The sequence below is a fragment of the Cervus elaphus genome, chromosome 29, assembly GCF_910594005.1.
Source record: "Cervus elaphus chromosome 29, mCerEla1.1, whole genome shotgun sequence".
NCBI classification, from domain to species: domain Eukaryota; kingdom Metazoa; phylum Chordata; class Mammalia; order Artiodactyla; family Cervidae; genus Cervus; species Cervus elaphus.
In genome coordinates this window covers 50,076,914-50,097,571 of record NC_057843.1, presented here as the reverse complement: position 1 = coordinate 50,097,571, position 20,658 = coordinate 50,076,914, and the positions used below count along the sequence as shown (strand labels likewise).

General features: G+C 39.9%; 1 protein-coding gene and 1 long non-coding RNA gene across 4 annotated transcripts in view; one reads left to right on the top strand and one right to left on the bottom strand.

Moving 5' to 3' along the window:
* Positions 1-20,658, bottom strand: part of PCSK5 (proprotein convertase subtilisin/kexin type 5) — a 495,662-nt gene that overhangs the window by 169,734 nt on the left and 305,270 nt on the right. For all 3 annotated transcript variants that reach the window (XM_043891233.1, XM_043891234.1, XM_043891235.1), the window contains exons 13-16: positions 20,269-20,405; positions 7,266-7,409; positions 3,174-3,276; positions 1,516-1,709 (exon numbers count right to left, since the gene is read on the bottom strand). In XM_043891233.1, coding sequence (XP_043747168.1) covers positions 1,516-1,709; positions 3,174-3,276; positions 7,266-7,409; positions 20,269-20,405 — 578 coding nt within the window. The remainder of the gene's footprint in view (positions 1-1,515; positions 1,710-3,173; positions 3,277-7,265; positions 7,410-20,268; positions 20,406-20,658) is intronic.
* LOC122686118 lies at positions 1,651-3,834 on the top strand. Its single transcript, XR_006338623.1, has 3 exons — positions 1,651-1,761; positions 2,485-2,566; positions 3,741-3,834. It is a non-coding gene; the product is annotated as an uncharacterized LOC122686118 (long non-coding RNA).

The following is a 20,658-nucleotide window of genomic DNA, read 5'->3' as shown; positions in this document are numbered from 1 at the left end:
TTTCTCCGGTTGGGTAGAAACAAGAAATTTCACTGTCATACTGTGGTGTGACACTCTCATTCAGATACATTATCCAGGGTTCAGAAATAAAGCAAAAAATTCCTGCAGTCCTTACCAGGGCTATACTAGAGCACTGTCTAAAAAGAGGTGTGCCCGAGGATTGCAGAATTCTCTAGGGAGTATGCCTTCTCTGTTTACTAATGGCATTTGATTAGAGCCCACATTCTATGAAGTTACATGTTAATTTATAAATTTTTGTTTGATAAAAGTTGCAAGTGAGTTCTGCCCATTTGAAAAAATAACCCTCCAAAATTCTAATTGTATTCTCATGTATGAAATTTATTCAGTTTTTTCCCTAACTCAGCAAATGGAGTTCATTTGCCTTTCCTGGTGGACTGTAATACCTGATAGTCTTTGAACCCAATTATCACCTTTAGTTTCCTTTATTGATGGGTTAAATAACTCTCTGATAAATTTCCAGGCTTTATTTACATGCAAGTTATGTTTTTAACCTTACTGATATCATAAAGGTCTGTTTCCTTTGCTTAGTGTGCAGAAAAAAGCAGGCCTGGCTGCTCTCCTTGTAAGGTTGGCCCATGGCTGACATCTGGGAAGTTGGATTTCATGGTTTCCCACTACCCTGACTAGAGTGGCTCATGGTGCCTAAACTGTTTGTAGAAACAATATGGCTTGTATTGAATACCTGCTTTCCTTTGCAGAGCCTGGAATTTTGGTATGTTATAGGCAGAGGGTGCCTTCATGTTTTTGTTCAGTCACTAAGTCAGGTCTGACTCTTTTGAGACCCCATGGACTGTGTAGCCTGCCAGGCTCCTCTGTCCATGGGATCTTCCAGGTAAGAATACTGGAGTGGATTGCCATTTCCTTCTCCAGGGGATCTTCACAACCCAGGGATCAAACCCATGTCTCCTGCATTGGCAGGTGGATTCTTTACCACTGAGCCACCAGAGGAGCTTTCATGGCCAGATCCCAGTTACAACTCTGGGTGCTGAAACTCTAGGGAGGTTCCCTGGTAGCTGACATTCACACACAGTCACAGATTTTTGATGGGGAATGGGATGCATCCTGTGTCACTCCATTGGAAGAAAACTCTTGGAAGCTTGCACCTAGTTCCCTCCAGACTTTGTCCCGTATGCCTTTCCCCTTTGCTGATTCTACTCTCTATCTCTTTACTACGGTAAGTTATAACCATGAGTTCTTGAGTGCAATTATATACCGAGTCTTGTGGGTCCTCCTAGGAAGTCAGTGAATCTGAGGCTGAGGCAGAGCACCACTTGAAGGAGTTAGTTACAGGTATTTTTACACAAAATATTTTTTGCAAAATTTTCTACAAATTCATTTTTACAAAATATTCTAGTGTTCTCCTAAAAACTGACTAGCTCCTTTTTGATATTAAGAAAGGGCCTAGATGTCATGAGGGGGACTATCCCTCCCAAGGTCGTTCAAGTGGAAACCTTATGTTTCCTCTCTAAAAACCAAATTTGGGAATCAACTCACTGGTGTCCTGATATGATCCATCAGGGCAGTGAGTGACACAGCTGTTGGTTTCTTCATTCAGGAAGTATCCGTATTTACAGGACAGGCACTGGTCCCCGTGGCTTCCGAAGCAGGACTCGCAGTTGGGGGCACACTTTCTGCATCGCTTCTTGTCAGCATGGTAGTGGCCAGGAGGGCAGCTGGAGACACAGATTCTGCGTTGTGGAATGACAAAGAAGAGCAGTGTCACCAGAGATTCAGTCCTGAGTAAGTAAGGTGCTGAGCACACAGTGGTCCTCATTCTCAAAATCCTTTTTAAACATCCAAAGGGTAAGCCTTCTCGTATGTAGGGTGCTGACGTAGCACTGCAGTTACATAATACCAAGTCCATCAAGCAAGGAATGTCTTGGTCCAAACCATCTTCCAGTTCGGGTCTAGCTCTTTAAAGGGGATGATGGTTAGAAACTGAGTCTCGACAAGAAGGGTGTCTGTTGGGTTGAAGGGAAGATGTGTGAGCCATGATTTTATGCAAAAATCCCTATGTAAGGGATTAACTTCTATTGTGTATTGTTATATGAATTCTGGGGTATGTATGCTATTGTCTAAATTAATATATTTAGGGAGTTCCTTACTGGCTTAGTGGTTAGGATTCTGGGCTTTCACTGATGCAGCCCTGGGTTCAGTCCCTGGTTGGGGTACTGAGATCCTGCAAGCTGTGTGGCATAGCCAAGAAAAAAAATGTATTTGAAAATTTATGCTGTTTATGATAATAAAAAAAAACCAAACTTCTTTGTTTGCCCACAACTGAAGGTCTGGGCTTTACTTATTCATTTAACAAGTACTTACTGAGTACTAATTAAATGTCAGGCATTTGCCAGTCTAGGAGATAATGAGAGGGGCTGGGGTAGCCAAGGACTTTTCCTTTTAAGAAATTTATTTTTAATTAAAAATTCTTTTTAAATTTAATTTTTGCTTTATATTCCCTTTAAGGAACTGAAATTCCAGCATGGATGTGACAGGAAGGGGACCTGGGTAACTGGAGTGTGGATACCCTGCAGCTTGGCTTCCCAGAGTGAGTTTCCTTCTGAAACCGGAGGGAGAGGTGTTAGGGATGTGGGAAGCAGCCTGGAAGAACATGGCTTCTGATGGGCAGTGTGTTCCACAGCCGTCCCTGTGGATACATATCCGCTCAAGGCAGAAGCCAGGGGCTCAGAAGCATGGGTTCAAGCAGGCCCACCTTACTGTCCAGAGCAGAGCAGTGAGGACGTACAGGGACCAGCAGCTTTGCCACATGGAAAGCTTACACTTTGAGGAATTCAGAAAATCATCCGTTTCCTGGAGGGAAAGTGCAGCTGTGGGGCCTCAAACATCAGTGGGATGGAAAGGTCTAGAAGGGAAGATCAGGCATGTGCCTATCTAGCCCCTCCCCATCATCCTTTGAAATTTGAGAAAAGACCTCTGCAGTTTCCTAGCCTACAGACCAAAACTGGGTGTTTTGTAATTCAGTATCAGTTTCACTATTCGAATGATGCAGCGAGGTGTAGGGGCCTGTGCAGCAGCATCGGGACTTCGGTTCTAGGGGGGAGACCATGGAAACCTGCCCCTGGTGAACTGTGGGAGCTCCCAGGAACTGCCACCCGGGAGCGTGCTGCAGGTACCCGATGGGGCATCTCGCTTACCTGGTGTTGTTTTTCAGCTTGTAGTAGTAGTGCAAACAGTCATTGCAGTGGTCGGGTCCTGGCCCATCACAGCCCACCTCACTGCACTCAGGGTCACAGGGACCTCCAAAAGAAACCAGAACAACACTTGGAAAAAGTGATTTTAAGCAAGTAAGTGTTAGCTTGAATTTGGTATAAAAATAGGCTTTTTCTCCCCCTTACGCAATAAGAGTTTTCCTTAAGAGTTTCTAATGCACTGAGATGGATTAATGTTTAATGTGGCTATAAGCCCAGAGATGAATTCTTGCTTTTCTAGGGGGGAACCTCAATTACCTAAGTATCAAGCATGTAACTCCTAGTCGGGACCTTGTCTTCAAAGTACACATATAGATGCTTTGTGGGAAATGACAAATAATCCAGAATTCAAAAGAACAAAACCACTGCAGCAACTAGAAAAAAAAACTGATTGCAATTAAATATGCATAATAATAAAAATGTTGGATTTATACAAAAATGAGAATTTTATGCTGTTGGCAGAAAAGAGGGCTGTTATTCAATGTCCTGACCAGACTGCCTCTCTCATCCAAGGTCATTAAAGCCACTGAGTACCTCTGAGATTCTGGAGCCAGAAAGAAACATCATTATGGCATCTGGCACAATTTTATCAGCATCTCGTCTTGGATTACAAAGCAGGTACTTCAGGCACAGATAATAGATTTAAAATTGCATCCTACCCATAGGCCAATGGGCAACTCAACAAAAGAAAACTACACCTGAGTTTTAAAAGATGCAAGCAAGCTTAAAGAATTCCAGACCAAGGATGAAGGTTCCTCATGTCTGTTGCTGTGTATTCTTTGGTGAAGAACTAGAAAGAATGCACAGGCAGGAAAAAATAATGCTAAAAAGAGCTATTTTGTGATTGGTGAAGAGAGATTTTCTAATGACATGGGCTAGTTATAGATAATTTATTTCTTTGACTGACTCCCTTTTTTTGTTTTCCATAGTTTGAGACAGTTGGTCTCATAATCTTCAAGCTATTTCCCATTGAAAACTCATATGATTTTAACTAGTGATTTACATGGTGCATGAAATATACAAAAAGTCAGTCAAGGGTACCAGAATTGTCTTGAGCCACACTTATTTTAATCAAAAGGTCTTACTTTTGTTGAAATTTGGTTTCCTTTAGTCATTGTAGGACTATGTTCTACAGTTACTAAATTGAAACATAAAATGGTAGGAGTAGGGGAGGAATGATCTGGAGAAAAATCTAGTAGCCATATACCCTCATTCTGCAGATAAAAATGATTTTTCCAAAAGTTATGGTGGCTTGCCTAGTTGATCATATAGCTAGGAGAGTTGGGGTCAACAGAGGTCCTGCTTCTTAGTTCAGGCCTCCTACTTAGGGGTAGGTCATGACCTTTGGATCTGAATAGAAATGAGTCATTTTAAAATGCTACAGACTTGACGTATATTTCTGCTTAATCATAAGAGTCATTTGACAGCACTGATTATCTCTGTTTTCCCAAAAGCCTTAAAATTGATCTTGAAATTAAGTTTCACAGCTATTGCAGCTTGGAACATTTTAGCTGACTACTGTAGTTCATGAGGAGAGAGTGCTTCTGCTTCTGCTAAGTGAGAGTTGAAGCTCAGCCAGCTGCGGGTCCCACAGTGCCTGGAATTCGATGAAACAGTACAGGGACCTAGTTATGAGAATGCCGTCTGACCCTCTCAAAGGCTGACTTCTTAATGAAAATGAAAATCACAGCTCCAAAGAAAAGGAGTTATTGGGTGGCCCTAAATTTTCACCAGATGATTTCTACAATTAAAAAAAAAAAATCCCAAACCATTTATTCTTGATATGTGCCAAAGGACTCTGTATAGCAGGGTCACATGCTGTGCTGTTTCTTTCATAATCCTAAACTGTCCCAGATGCAGTTTAGCATTTTAGGTTGCTGGGTGATAATGAAATAATTGTCTGTGTTTTCTCACAAGTGCCAATGTGGACATTTTGGAGATGCAGTGAGAAAAACCACAAAATGTATATAACTGTTTGGAATTTTAACATTACCAAAATTTGAATGGGAAACATACCATAAGACACATAGTAATATATTACTGTTATGCTCCATTTATGTTTTTAGATATACTTTCTCCTATCAGAGAAGACAAAATAAATGGTTTGCTGGTTGTAACATGAATAGTAATGTTATAAACTTAAAGCAAAAGTTGAACACAATCTAGCTCTGGTTAGTTCAATTGGTCTGAATTCTCTATGCTGGTTATTGACACTAGGATACTACCTGTTCAGAATAAAAGGAACCAAATGCATATTTTAAATACTCTGTTAAAGTGATTAATGAAAAAGAATCTCAGAGAGCTTAGCTGCAGGAAGACAAGATGGTTCCGGTCTAAGGATACAATAAGCTGATATTTAAAAACAGTTCTCCATTAGGGAAAGCCTTTTTCGTTAAGTGTTACATCCCAGAAGAAGTGAATGTTGCTGGAAGTGTAAACAATACAATAAGACAGGACTCACAAATACACTGGGAAAGAGAAAAGATAATTTGCAGATGATACGGCTGCAGTACCTAACTACTCCAGAAAATCAAGTCTAAAATACACAAAAACTCCAAAATACAACAAATAAAGTTAAGTGAAATGGTCAGATGTAAGGTAAACATACAATAGCCATTAGATGTCTCTGATACCAGAATACAGTAGTTAGAAAATATGGAATGTTTTCCATTACAGTAGTAACTAGACCCAAAATTTGTAGAAATAACACTACCAAGAAAAACACTTCATAAAATTAAAGGATTTCAGTAAAAAAAGTCTGTTTTGGATGGAAAGACTGTAAACTGTGAAAACAATTCTTCCCATGAGATTGCATGTATATTTAAACTAAATTTAAATGAGATTTTTAAAGGGGGACTTAAGAATTCCTATGAGAATAAGTAGATGTTCAGCATATTAAAATATATTGTGGGTGCTACTGGATTAAGTATTATTAGATTGATAAATCAGAAAAAGTGGTACCAGAAGAGACCCTGGTATAAGAACTTACTGTGTTATTATAAAGGAAACAATCTAATAAAAGTAGGGATGGCAACTCAGTCATTAGTCTGTTTGAAAGATAAAGACAGAACATCACTTTACAGTGTATATTATAAATCAAAGTAAGTTCTAGATGAGTTAATGGCCAAATGTAAAATCAGATTACAAAACTATGCATGTGGACATTTATTTTTAAAGAATAAACATTCTGTATAAAAGAAATTATAAATGTTATATGAAACTATAAACTCTGCCCTCCAAAGAAAAACTGCATTTTGGAAGCAGGTGATAACAGAGAAATGGTTTTTAGCAAATATGAGACAATGTGAGAGTCAATAACATACAAAGAGTTTTTGTAAGTAAGAAAAGTGCTGCCACTTTGAATTGAAAAGTGAACTCAGAACTACAAAGGAAAAAAATGTTTAGCTTTCCTAGCAGTCAAAGCTATAAAAATTTAAATCTGTTCTTTTGCTTTCTTCTTTCCACTCAAAGCTGGCAGGAATGAGGGCAGTAACATTCATCACTGGTCATGGTGTGGACTGGTACATCTTGTCTGGAAAGCGACATATCCAAGCCCTAAAACTGATGCTTCCCTTTGATGTGGTAATTCTTAGAACTCTATTCTAAAGAAATAGTCAAAGATGCTATAGTCAAAAACTGCTAATGATATTCATTGAGCTCTTATTTAAAATAGTGTAAAAAATAATATAAAGCAAACTACATATCCCAGATTATGGATTAAATGTAATACAATCACAGGATGGACGATTATGCTGTCTTTTAAATATGTGTTCTAAGGATATTTGACAACAGGGAAATATGCTCTTAATAATATCTTTAATGGGAAAAAAGGATATGAACATTCTATATACAGTGTGATTTTAGTTTTGAAGAAAAAAACATTGATGTTTGAATATATGAATGTACACATACAAATATGTTTAAGGGATAGGAAGATGGATTAAAATAGATCACAGTATGAGTAGAAGTATGTCTCCTTGGGGGAATGACGCATGAGCTTTTTTCCTTAGCCTGCCTTCTCACAGGAAGCCAGCTCACCTGCATAATCCTCCGCCCCATAGTCGTCGGTGGGGTCTTCCACTCGGCTGTACCGGACACGCTCCACTTTAGGAAACTCATTGGTGGGGGAGTATGGCTGCACAGAGGTGCCATAGAGGACCAGAGACCATTCTTTCAATTTACCTTGGGAAACAATAACAAAAGTATATTGTGAGCAAACATTCTCCCTTGAGCTTTACAATTTCTTTCATTCCTTTTAACTGAAGAAAAAGCAGTAGAAGAATAGAACTGTGGGACACAGATTCCTATGAATCATTGCATCACATACAGGGCTAGAAATGCATTTTCCACTGCTTGCAGAATTAACTATTTAATAATTCACATACCATGTATTTCCTGAGTAACAATTGCAGGATACATCCTAATTTAATCAGTTTTGTGTGTGTGTGTGTGAGAAACAACCTTCTCAGATTGCTGGATCAAGGACTGAATTTCAAATTATGAGTATTTAAGAGAATCCTAGAATCTTACAGAAGGCCTTCTTTTTCTAGGTATAAAGGTCTTATTCACATTTAAAAGCAGGATTGACATTCTCTGACTTGTTTATCAAAAATAAAAAGATTATAACAACTACTTTGTTTCACCCAATTCAAGTGATCAGTCAGTCTTAAGAATACATCACTATGTTAACTGATAGACCTGTGCTGTCCAATGACAGCCACTAGACCCATTTGGCTGTTTCCAAAGTTTAACTAAAATTTAAAACCTCAGTTCTTCCGTCAGACCACATCTCAAGCGCTCAGTAACCACATGTGACTGGGAGCACCACGGTGGACAGCACAGTTATAGGAGACATTTCCACTGCTGGCAGCACGTCCTGCTGGGTGGCGCTCTCAGAGCATTTCCTGGCCAAGGGTGCCTCGGGGCCCGGGGGACGTGCTTTACCTCCTTGGGATGGCAGGCGCTCAAGGAGCATTTGCTCATTCCTTATTTAGTCATTCATCTCAGCTTTATAAAACTAAAATCTTTAATGCAAAAAGTAAACAGGAAACATATTTCCCTGACTTAATATAGTTCTTTTTAATATGAATCTTAAGTAAAAGTGATCAAGACAGAATCATTAAAAACATGGAAATATGCTGGCAGGAAGGCAGGCTACTTACTGCCCCCAGCCCCCCAGCCTTAGATCTCCTCCTTACCTTGGAGATACAGAGAATCTAGGTGAGGCTGGGGTTGGGCTCTGTCACAGTCCAGAGAGTGATGAACTTCAGATGTCTGATAATTTATTTGTTAGCATCTATTATCCCCATCAAATTGATGCTTATTTTTTATAAGTGCTTACTATATGCTAAGTACATTTTATTCTGTTCAGTGGTCACAAGTGGGAAAGAGATATTTTCACTGTATAGATGAGAAGACAGAGGCACAGAGGCTGATAAAGTTCCCAAAAGCAGTAAGAGGACAGACTGATATTAAAACCCATTTGGGGGTTCTGATTTAAGAGTAATATAGGAAGGTCGTGAACTCACTGCTGCTCATACACTCGGTGAATCGATAGCCACATGTGGGACAGTTTCCTCCAAAAAAAAAACAAAAAAAAACCAAAAGCAGCTGAGTGACTCCTGTGTGTGTGTGTGCTCAGTCGTGTCTGACTCTGCACCACCACGGACTGTAGCCTGCCAGGCTCCTCTGTCCATGGGATTCTCCAGGCCAGAATACTGGAGTGGGTTGCCATTTCCTCCTCCAGGGGTTCTTCCTGACCCAGGGATTGAACCCAGGTCTCCTGCATTGCAGGCAGATTCTCTACCACTGCCCCACCTGGGAGTGGCTCCTACTCATCAGGAAAACGAGGAAACCCCATGTCAAAATGGGTAGGAGAGGCTTAGACACATCCCACCATAAATTCCACCTTCTGTGCTGCAAGCAACAATCAGGAGGGGACACAGTACCCGCAGCTTCTCCCCCAAGGAGTGAAAAGTTTGACCCCCACATTGGGTATCACAACTTTTAAGACCTGCACTCGAGCCCCCAAACCATGTAGCTCTGAAAGCCAGTTGGGCTTCGGTCCACTAAAGAGCTCACCAGCATGGACTCTCCCCCTTGGGTATTGTACAGAAGTGGTTGACTGCAAAGCACCCAGACTTGCTGTGAAATAGGCTTATTTGCTTATCTTAAAGCACTGGCTGAGGGGCAGACATGTAATTTAACATACAGATAAGGACCTACTGAATACTCTCCAGAGATGGAGGCTCATGGGAGCCATCTGTGTGTAACCCCCTGGCCTCTTTAGCTTGTTGGTCCCGAAAAGGAAGGGGCTTGTACCCTCAGCTGGCACCCAGGGGACACCTCTAGGTTGTTGGCTTTGCTGGTCAGTGGGGCTTAGGTTCACGCATCCTCTAAGACTATGAATAAAATTAATAAACCTTTAGGTAGATTCACCAAGAAGAAGAGAGACAAGGAACCAGAAATTTAAAAGGAGACATTTGAATTAATACAAAATTTAAAAGGCTCATTAGATGACTATCAGCAATTACATACTAACAAACTGGAAGACCTACAAGAAATGAATGAATTCCTAGAAATATATATTCTACTAAGACTGAATCATGAAGAAATTGAAATCTGAATAGACCAATTATTGTAAGGAGATTGAATCAGTAATCAAGAACTTCCTAACTAAGGAATGTCCAGGATTAGACACCTTCACTAGTGGATTCTACCAAACAGTTAAATAAAAATTAATACCAATCCTTCTTGTGCATGCATGCGAAGATGCTTTAATCATGTCTAACTCTGTGTGACCTATGGACTGTAGCCTGCCAATCTCCTCTACCCATGGGATTCACCAGGCAAGAATACTGGAGTGGGTTGCCATGCTCTCCTCCCATAGATCTTCCCGACTTAGGGATCGAACCTGTCTCTCTTAGGTCTCCTGCATTGGCAGGCAAGTTCTTTACTACTAGCACCATCTGGGGAGCCTGATCCTTCTCAAATTCTTCCAAAAAATAGAAGAGGAAGGAATACTTCAAAACTCATGTTATGAGGTCAGTATTATTACTCCGATGGGTTCCCAGGGAGCACAGTGGTAAAGAATCTGCCTGCCAAGGGTTTGATCATTGGGTTGGGAAGATTCCCTGGAGTAGAAAATGGCAATCCACTCCAGTATTCTTGCCTGAAAAATTCTATGGCCAGAGGAGCCTGGTGGGCTATAGTCCATGTGGTCGCAAAGAATAGGATGTGACTGAGCTGAGCATACATATTACTCTGATATCAAAACCAGATGTAAACATATATGCAAAAATCCTTAACAAAATATTAGCAAACTGAATACATCAATACATTAGAAGGATAATACATCATAATCAAATGGGATTTCAGGGATGAAAGCTTGTTTCAACATCTGAGAATCAATCAGTCTCATTTTCCACAGTAACAAAATGAAGGCTTAAAACTCATAATTATCTCAATAGACGCAGAAAAGCACTGACAGAATTCAACATCCATTTATGAAAAAGACTTTCAACAAAGTGGTTATAGAGGGAACATTTGTCAACATAGTAAAAATAAAGATCAGGAACAAGGATGTAGGCAAGAAAAAGAAATAAAAGGCATATAAGTTATAAAGGAAGAAATGAAACTTTTGTAGATGACATATTATATATAGAAACTCCTAAAGACTCTACCAGAAAACTTAGAACTAAGCAACAAAGTCAAAGAAGTTTCAAGATACAAAATTAATGTACAAAAATCTGTTACATTTCTTTACACAAATGATAAGACTATCAGAGAAAGCAATCCTATTTACAATTGCATCAAAAGAACAAAATGCCTAGGAAAAAATATAACCAAGAAGGTGAGATCTGTACATTGGAAACTAAGAAATTGATGAAATAAATTGATGACATGAATAAATGGAAAGATATTCCATGTTCATGAATTATGGGAATATTATAAAAATGTCCCTACTACCTAAAGTAATCTACAGATTCAATGTAATCCTTAGGAAAATTCCAAAGGCATTTTTCACAGAAATAGAACAAAGAATCCTAAAATTTTTATGGAACCAAAAGACCTAAAATAGCCAAAGCAATCTTGAGAGAGAACAAAGCTGGAGTTATCATGCTCCCTGATTTCAAACTATATTACAAAGGTATAATAATCAAACAGTAATGGTATTGACATAAAAGCAGATAAATGAATGAGACAGAGACGCACATGTATACAATCAATTTATGACAAAAGAGCCAAGAATATGTTGATGCAATAGAGAAAAGGCAGTCTTCAACAAACGGTGTTAGAAAAACTAGACCACTATCTAACACCATGCACAAAAACTAACTTGTAACGGCTTAGAGATTTGAATGTAAGACCTGAAACCATAAAACCTCTAGAAGAAAATCAATGGCACACTCCTTGACACTGATCTTGCGAATGATTTTTTGTATTTGACAACAAAAGCAAAGGGAACAAATGCAAAAACAAACACATGGGGCTATATCAAACTATAGAGCTTCTGCACAGCAAAGGAAATCATCGTTAAATGAAAATGTAACTTATGGAAAATATTTGCAAATCATATATCTGATAAGGGGCAAATATCCAAAACATATAAAGATCTCATACAACTCAACAGCAGAAAAGCAATCTGATTAAAACATGGGAAGAGCATCTAAATAAATATTTTTCAAGAGTACACATAGATGGCCAGTATGAAGAGGTGCTCAACATCACTAATCATCCAAGAAATGCAAATTAAAACCACAATGAGCTATTACTTTACACCTGTTAGAATGGCTATTATCAAAAAGACAAGAAATAGCAAATATTGCTGAGGAAGCGGAGAAAAGGGAATCCTTATAAACTCTTGGTGGGAATGTAAATTTTCAGCCACTCTGGAAAAATTATGGGATTTTCTAAAAAAATTAAAAATAGAACTACCATGTGGTCCAGAAATTCCACTTCTGGGAAAAAAATAAAAAACACTCTTAAAAGTTATATGTACCCACCTGTTCACTGCAGCATTATTTAGATAGCCTAAAAAAGAAGGCAGCCCACACGTCCAATGATGGATGAATGGATACACACACACACACATATATATAGACACATACACATGTAAATGTATATAGATAATATTTGGTGATAAAAGGGAATCTTTCCACTTGGGAAAACATGGATGGACCTTGCTAAGTGAAGTCAGATAGAAAATGGCAGATACTATATGATCTCTTATATGTGGAGTCTTAAAAAAATTTAAAAAGTAGAAGATTGAACACATAGATATACAGAACAGATTGGTCATTGCTAGAAGCAAGAGGTGTATAGGAGTGGATGAAATAGATGAAGGGGATCAAATGGTACAAACTTCCACTTAAAAATTATTAAATCCTGGGGATATAATGTACAGATTGGTGAGTATATTTAATAATAGTGCATTGTATACAACAAAGTCATTAAAACAGTGTATCTTAAAAGGTCTCATCACAGGAAAAAAATTATGTGAGGTGATGGATGTTCACTAGACTTATTGTGGTTATTGTTTTGCAATATATACAAATATAAAATTGTACAATTGCACAACTAAAACTAATATGTCAATTATCCTTCAATTAAAAAAAAATCTGTATCCAAATCTTACATTCTTAAACTGTTATATAATTCTGTCTTCCTGGTCTTTTCTAGGAGTATAAGAACATGAAGTTTAAAAATAAACGTATTCTGGGCCACATTCATTGTTTTCTGACATTTGCACTGGGCCAGCAGGCTGGTTTATATTTGGTTTGCCCTCTGCCAGCTTTTCTTTGGACTCACTTGTTAATGACTATGCTAATCTTAATTAGGGTGTCATTCAGTCTCAGGATTTCAAGTCATAGACATTAAGTGCTGTCAAGAAATGAATGACTACCTGAAATTAATGACCTATCTGACTGCCTTTAGGTGGCAATGCAAAAAGAGAACTTCTTTTCCTTACAGCATCATCTCTCAAGTGCATAATTGGAGCACGTGATACAAAGACAGTATGGGAAACCTAATCCATCAGTTACTCTAAAACCTGGTCCATTTAACTTAAGATCATCTTGGATCTAAAAATTTACCCGTGTAAGTGTTTAGAGAGTGCTGACTCATAACTGATTATTTCCCTTGGTGCCATTTCTGAAGTACATCATAAGCCCTCTGGGGATACCCTTGCTGGGCAATTTATCTTTTTATTTTTCACTTATTATGTAATTTTATTTCCATAGGATCTCTGCCACAATTCACATCAAATGCTGCCATATTTGGGCTGTCAATTTTTTCCTCCCCTACTTTTTCCATTTGCTAAATTCTGTAGGAGATTTTGCAGTGGAAATGGCAATATCTTGTGAAGAAATAGCAGTATAAATGCAGAATAAGAGAAAATCCATTCTGTTTGCTAACACTCAAATGCAATCTGCCCAAGGTAAAAATCAAAGATAGATTTAATATGCAATGGAACAAGAATAAGAAAAAATTCCTCCAAAAACCTTATTATGTTTTAATAATAAACAAATGGGAAGAAATAATAAATGTAAACTCAGTTTGGAGCCATATACATATATTTGGGAATGATTCTACTATTTAATTGGGCTAGAAGATTCTACATCTGCAACTGGATTACTAAAGAAATCCCACATTAATTGGAGGACTGTATGCCATAGTAACAATGACAGAAACAGAAAAACGTGAAAGTCCCTTTTCAAAGTTGTGTCTAATCTTAACCTGAAAGGTTAGTTGAAGAAAGGATACCTGAAGACCATGTGTTTCTGTTAGAGCCTTCTGAACCCAGGTTGTATAGCATTAGGGTATCTCTTCTGGCACAAAGGAGCATCTCTTAAGATGACTGGAGGTGACTAGGGTTAAACATTTAAACAGTATAAGGAGAAGTCAGTGATACGAAATAGACAATTCTAGATGATCAGAGCTACTGCAGAGACCTTTTAACACAGATAATAACAATAAACTCTGGATAGACTCTGAACTCCTTGAGGGCAGAGAGAGAGATGAATAGCCCCACACCCCGGCATGCAAACCCCAGGTCTGTCATCAGTGTGCCCCGAGGGGTAGTCTGCTTGTGGGGAGGAGCATTTTATCACTGAGATGCATTAGAATGGTGATATTAAAGGGTTACTTTTATAACTGTCTCAAATTCTCAATAGATAACGCACCCCTTATGTCTGTAGGCTGCACCTTTCTTGGTACACAACTGCCACATTTAGACAGTGTTTATTTCGCTTAGGTCTCTTGAGATCTAAGAGTGACACATGCTGATGGATCTAGTGGGAGCTGCGCTTTAGTCAGGGCAGCTCAGTCCAGCCACCATGCCTGCTATTGCCCCTGAGTGCCTTGACACAGTGCATCTCCATGGCATGAGCAAGAAGCATGGCTTGAAGAGAAGAGGGAAGGAGAGGGGAAGGTCCTGGGAACTGAGATTAGGAACAAGTGAACGCTTTCCAGTAACTAGGATCTAGTGTATTCAGATGTTTTCTATCAACCCGGCCTTGCTGACAAACATCTGATTTCTGAGTAAGACCTTGGCAATTCTTACATATATGGTGGCTGCAGGAGGTGTGCTGGGCTCAGATATGCTTTCACAAAACTTTTATCCTGATTCATTGTAATCTTGCTACCATGATGGTTTTGATTCCCCTGAGTCTGGGACCACTGTGACAACACAGATGAACCACATCATGGAATAAAGGAAAAGAGATGGCTAAACTGTGTGCCCTAAAAATGGATCTCTCAGAATGAGTGACTTCCCCTGACTGGTGGGCAAAACTGTGGCAAATGTATGCGTCAGGGGGACTTCCCTGGTGGTCCAGTAGCTAAGACTCTGTGCTCTCAATGCAGGGGGCCTGGATTTGAATCCACATGCTGCAACTAAAGATCTGGCATAATCCACTAAGACCCAACACAGCAAAATAAATAATAAGTTAAAAATAAATATTTTTTAAAAATGTATGCTTCACTAGTCACTTTACTGTTTGCTTCTTTTGCCTGATACAACCCACAGTATCCAAATGATACATAAAATTACAGTTAACTACAGAATGTTTGGGTTAATCTATTCTGATCAAAAGAGGACTTAGAATTGTACACCAGTCCTATAATGGCCCTCAAGCCTTGTTCTTCTGCAGATGGACTAGACAAAGGATTAAGAAGCAACAATTTATTAGATTATGGAAGATGTGGCCACAGCTGGGAGGGAATTGGGGTAGTTATCAAACAGAGAGAGCATTTGTTACTGAGCCAAGTACTACTCAGGGCTCCAGCACAGGCAGTAAAGTTCAGTTCAGTCACTCAGTCATGTCTGACTCTTTGCGATCCCATGGACTGCACATGCCAGGCTTCCCTGTGTATCACCAATTCCCAGAGGTTACTCATACTAATGTCCATCGAGTCGGTAATGCCATCCAACCATCTCATCCTCTGTCGTTCCCTTCTCCTCCTGCCTTCAATTTTTCCCAGCATCAGGGTCTTTTCAAATGAGTCAGTTCTTCGTATCAGGTGGCCAAAGTATTGGAGTTTCAGCTTCAGCATCAGTCCTTCCAATGAATATTCAGGACTGATTTCCTTTAGGATGCACTGGTTGGATCTCTTTGCAGTCCATGGGACTCTCTAGAGTCTTCTCCAACACCACAGTTCAAAAGCATCAATTCTTCGGTGTTCAGCTTTCTTTATAGTCGAACTCTCACTATCATACATGACTACTGGAAAACCATAGCTTTAACTAGATGGATCTTTGTTGGCAAAGTAATGTCTCTGCTTTTTAGTATGTTGTCGAGGTTGGTCATAGCTTTTCTTCCAAGGAGCAAGAAGCATCTTTTACTTTCATGGCTGCAGTCACCAACTGCAGTGATTCTGGAGCTCAAGAAAATAAAGTCTCTCACTGTTTCCAATCTATTTGCCATGAAGTGATGGGACCAGATGCCATGATCTTAGCTTTCTGAATGTTGAGTTTTAAGCCAGCTTTTTCACTCTCTTCTTTCACTTTCATCAAGAAGCTCTTTAGTTCTTCGCTTTCTGCCATAAGGGTCGTGTCATCTGCATATCTGAGGTTATTGATATTTCTCCAAGCAATCTTGATTCCAGTTTGTGCTTCATCCAGCCTGGCATATTTCATGACGTACTCTGCATATAAGTTAAGTAAGCAGGGTGACAGTATACAGCCTTGATGTACTCCTTTTCTGATTTGGAACCAGTCTGTTCTTCCATGTCCAGTTCTAACTGTTGCCTCTTGACCTGCTTACAGGTTTTGCAGGAGGCAGGTCAGGCAGTCTGGTATTTCCATCTCTTTAAGAATTTCCCACAGTTTGTTGTGATCCACACAGTCAAAAGGTTTGGTGCAGTCAATAAAGCAGAATTTGATGTTTTTCTGGAACTCGCCTGCTTTTTCGATGATCCAACAGATGTTGGCAATTTGATCTCTGGCTTCTCTGCCTTTTCTAAAACGAGCTTGAACATCTGAAAGATCACACACTGTTGAAGCCTGGCTTGGAGAATTAATTTGCTAGTGTGTGAGATGAGTGCAATTGTGCAGTAGTTTGAACATTCTTTGGCATTGCCTTTCTTAGGGATTGGAATGAAAACTGACCTTTTCCAGTCCTGTGGCCACTGCTGAATTTTCCAAATTTGCTGGCATATGGAGTGCAGCACTTTCACAGCATCATCTTTTAGGATTTGAAATAGCTCAACTGGAATTCCATCACTTCCACTAGCTTTGTTCGTAGTGATGCTTCCTAAGGCCCACTTGACTTCACATTCCAGGATGTCTGGCTCTAGGTAAGTGATCACACTATTGTGATTATCTGGGTCATGACGATCTTTTTTGTATAGTTCTTCTGTGTATTCTTACCTGGTGGTTCAGACGGTAAAGCATCTGCCTACGATGCAGGAGACCCGGGTTCGATCCCTGGGTGGGGAAGATCCTCTGTAGAAGGAAATGGCAACCCGCTCCAGTACCCTTGCCTGGGAAATCCCATGGGAGGAGCCTGGTAGGCTACAGTCCATGGGGTTGCAAAGAGTCGGACACGACTGAGCGACTTTACTTCAATATTTTACTTCTGTGTATTTTTACCACCTCTTAATATCTTCTGTTTCTGTTAGGTCCATACTATTTCTGTCCTTTATTGTGCCCATCTTTGCATGAAATGTTCCCTTGGTATCTCTAATTTTCTTGAAGAGATCTCTAGTCTTTTCCATTCTGTTGTTTTCCTCTGTTTCTTTGTGTTGATCACTGAGGAAGGCTTTCTTATCTCTCCTTGCTATTCTTTGGAACTCTATATTCAAATGGGTATATCTTTCCTTTTCTTATTTGCCTTTTGCTTCTCTTCTTTTCTCAGCTTTTTGTAAGGCCTCCTCAGACAACCATTTTGCCTTTTTGCATTTCTTTTTCTTGGGGGTGGTCTTGAACACTGTCTCCTGTACAATGTCATGAACTTCAATCCATAGTTCTTCAGGCACTCTTGTCTATCAAATCTAATCCCTTGAATCTATTTGTCACTTCCACCGTATAATCGTAAGGGGTTTGATTTAGGTCATACCTGAATGGTCTAGTGGTTTTCTCCACTTTCTTCAATTTAAGTCTGAATTTTGCAATAAGAAGTTCATGGTCTGAGCCAGTCAGCTCCTGGTGTTGTTTTTGCTGACTGTATAGAGCTTCTCCATCTTGGCTGCAAAGAATATAATCAATCTGATTTGGTATTGACCATCTGGTGAGGTCCGTGTGTAGAGTCTTCTCTTGTGTTGTTGGAAAAGGGTGCTTGCTATGACCAGTGCATTCTCTTAGCACAACTCTCTTAGGCTTTTCCCTGCTTCGTTTTGTACTGCAGGGCCAAATTTGCCTGTTAGTCCAGGTATCTCTTGACTTCCTACTTTTGCATTCCAGTCCCTGTAATGAAAAGGACATCTTTTTTGGGTGTTAGTTCTAGAAGGTCTTGTAGGTCTTCATAGAAACAGTCAACTTCAGCTTCTTCAGCCTTACTGGTTGGGGCGTAGACCTGGATTACTGATACTGAACACAGAGTGTTCACAGAGTGAACACTGTTCTGGCTCCCATCTCGTGCTGCATTTGTACTTCTCCTGATTTCATGTTACAAATAAGGTTCATACATTTAGCAGGAAGAGGGAAACAGGCCATGTGTGGCAACACAGTCTGAGATGACCTGAAGAGAACTCTGTTGACATCATGCATTACCATGTTTCACATATCAGGAAAGTTTTCTCTTTACTTAGCTCTTGGTCTCATGCAGGGCAGAATGCTATCACTCATTTTCTTTAGTGGCACCCAGTTTAGCTGGCATAGGCCAAATTCAAGGTCTTGTCTGCACTGAAAATTAAATTTAAAGCAAACTCAGAAAAGATATCGAAGGAAACCTGTCTGCTCTTAGGACTATGTGATTTAACCCAGTGCATGTGGACAAGGCTGGCTTGTTTTTTGATAAAGTAATGGAAGGTGGTTAGAGACATGGAACATCATTCTGAAATATCAATCAATCGCTGTCATGTTTTACCTTGTCTTTATATTTAAAGGTCTTTTCTTGAATTCTTAGAGAATGCTCAAACTACCACACAATTGCACTCATCTCACATGCTAGTAAAGTAATGCTCAAAATTCTCCACGCCAGGCTTCAGCAATATGTGAACTGTGAACTTCCAGATGTTCAAGCTGGTTTTAGAAAAGGCAGAGGAACCAGAGATCAAATTGCCAACATCCGCTGGATCATTGGAAAAGCAAGAGAGTTCCAGAAAAACATCTATTTCTGCTTTATTGACTATGCCAAAGCCTTTGACTGTGTGGATCACAATAAACGGTGGAAAATTCTGAAAGAGATGGGAATACCAGACCACCTGACCTGCCTCTTGAGAAACCTATATGCAGGTGAGGAAGCAACAGTTAGAACTGGACATGGAACAACAGACTGGTTCCAATAGGAAAAGAAGTACGTCAAGGCTGTATATGTCACCCTGCTTATTTACCTTATATGCAGAGTACATCATGAGAAACGCTGGAATGGAAGAAGCACAAGCTGGAATCAAGATTGCCGGGAGAAATCTCAATAACCTCAGATATGCAGGTGACACCACCCTTATGGCAGAAAGTGAAGAGGAACTAAAAAGCCTCTTGATGAAAGTGAAAGAGGAGAGTGAAAAAGTTGGCTCAACATTCAGAAAACTAAGATCGTGGCATCCGGTCCCATCACTTCATGGCAAATAGATGGGGAAACAGTGCAAACAGTGGCTGACTTTATTTTTTTGGGCTCCAAAATCACTGCAGATGGTGACTGCAGCCATGAAATTAAAAGACGCTTACTCCTTGGAAGGAAAGTTATGACCAACTTAGACAGCATATTAAAAAGCAGAGACATTACTTTGTCAACAGAGGTCCATCTAGTCAAGGCTATGATTTTTCCAGTGGTCATGTATGGATGTGACAGTTGGACTGTGAAGAAAGCTGAGCACCGAAAAATTGATGCTTTTGAACTGTGGTGTTGGAGAAGACTCTTGAGAGTCCCGTGGACTGCAAGGAGATCCAGCCATTCCATCCTAAAGGAGATCAGTTGAGGGTGTTCATTGGAAGGACTGATGGTGAAGCTGAAACTCAAATACTTTGGCCACCTCATGCAAAGAGTTGACTCACTGGAAAAGACCGTGATGCTGGGAAAGATTGAGGGCAGGAGGAGAAGGGGACGACAGAGGATGAGATGGCTGGATGGCATCACTGACTCGATGGACATGAGTTTGAGTAGACCCCGGGAGTTGGTGATGGACAGGGAGGCCTGGCGTGCTGCGATTCATGGGGTTGCAAAGAGTCGGACACGACTGAGCATCTGAACTGAACTGAACTATCCTAAATTATTACTTTTCTAATGGTAATCTCAAGAATTTGAGTACAGGAGGACAACTCAAAGCACAAAATCACATGATAAAGGATAAAAGGGGTATATGAATGTGAAACACATTTATTGGCCAGAATATACACCATTTTTCTGTGCAATAAATCAAATTATAGAAAGGGACTTCTTACCTGGAGTCTTGAAGTTCCTCAGCTGAGAGGGAGTGTCATAGACTTCCAGGATCCAGTCACCGGCAGCTCGTTCTCCCCAGCAGTGAATGGTCATGAACTCCCAATTTTTAAATCCTTCCATGGAATGATCAAAAAGCCTGAGAGAGAGCCATAAAACATTGCATTTGTGTGTTGTTTAAAATCTAGTGAGGGTCCACTCAAGACTGTGATCAATGAATGACCTCTCTGTATCCATCACATGTTCAGTTCAGCCCTGGAGATTGTCTTCATCCTCAGCATCACCGATTAGTAGATCCAGGTAGACACACACACAGATAATTGTTGGGAAACAGGCATGGGACTCGCCAACGTGGTAACAAATCTGGGAGGGATAATGATGTGGGTATCAGG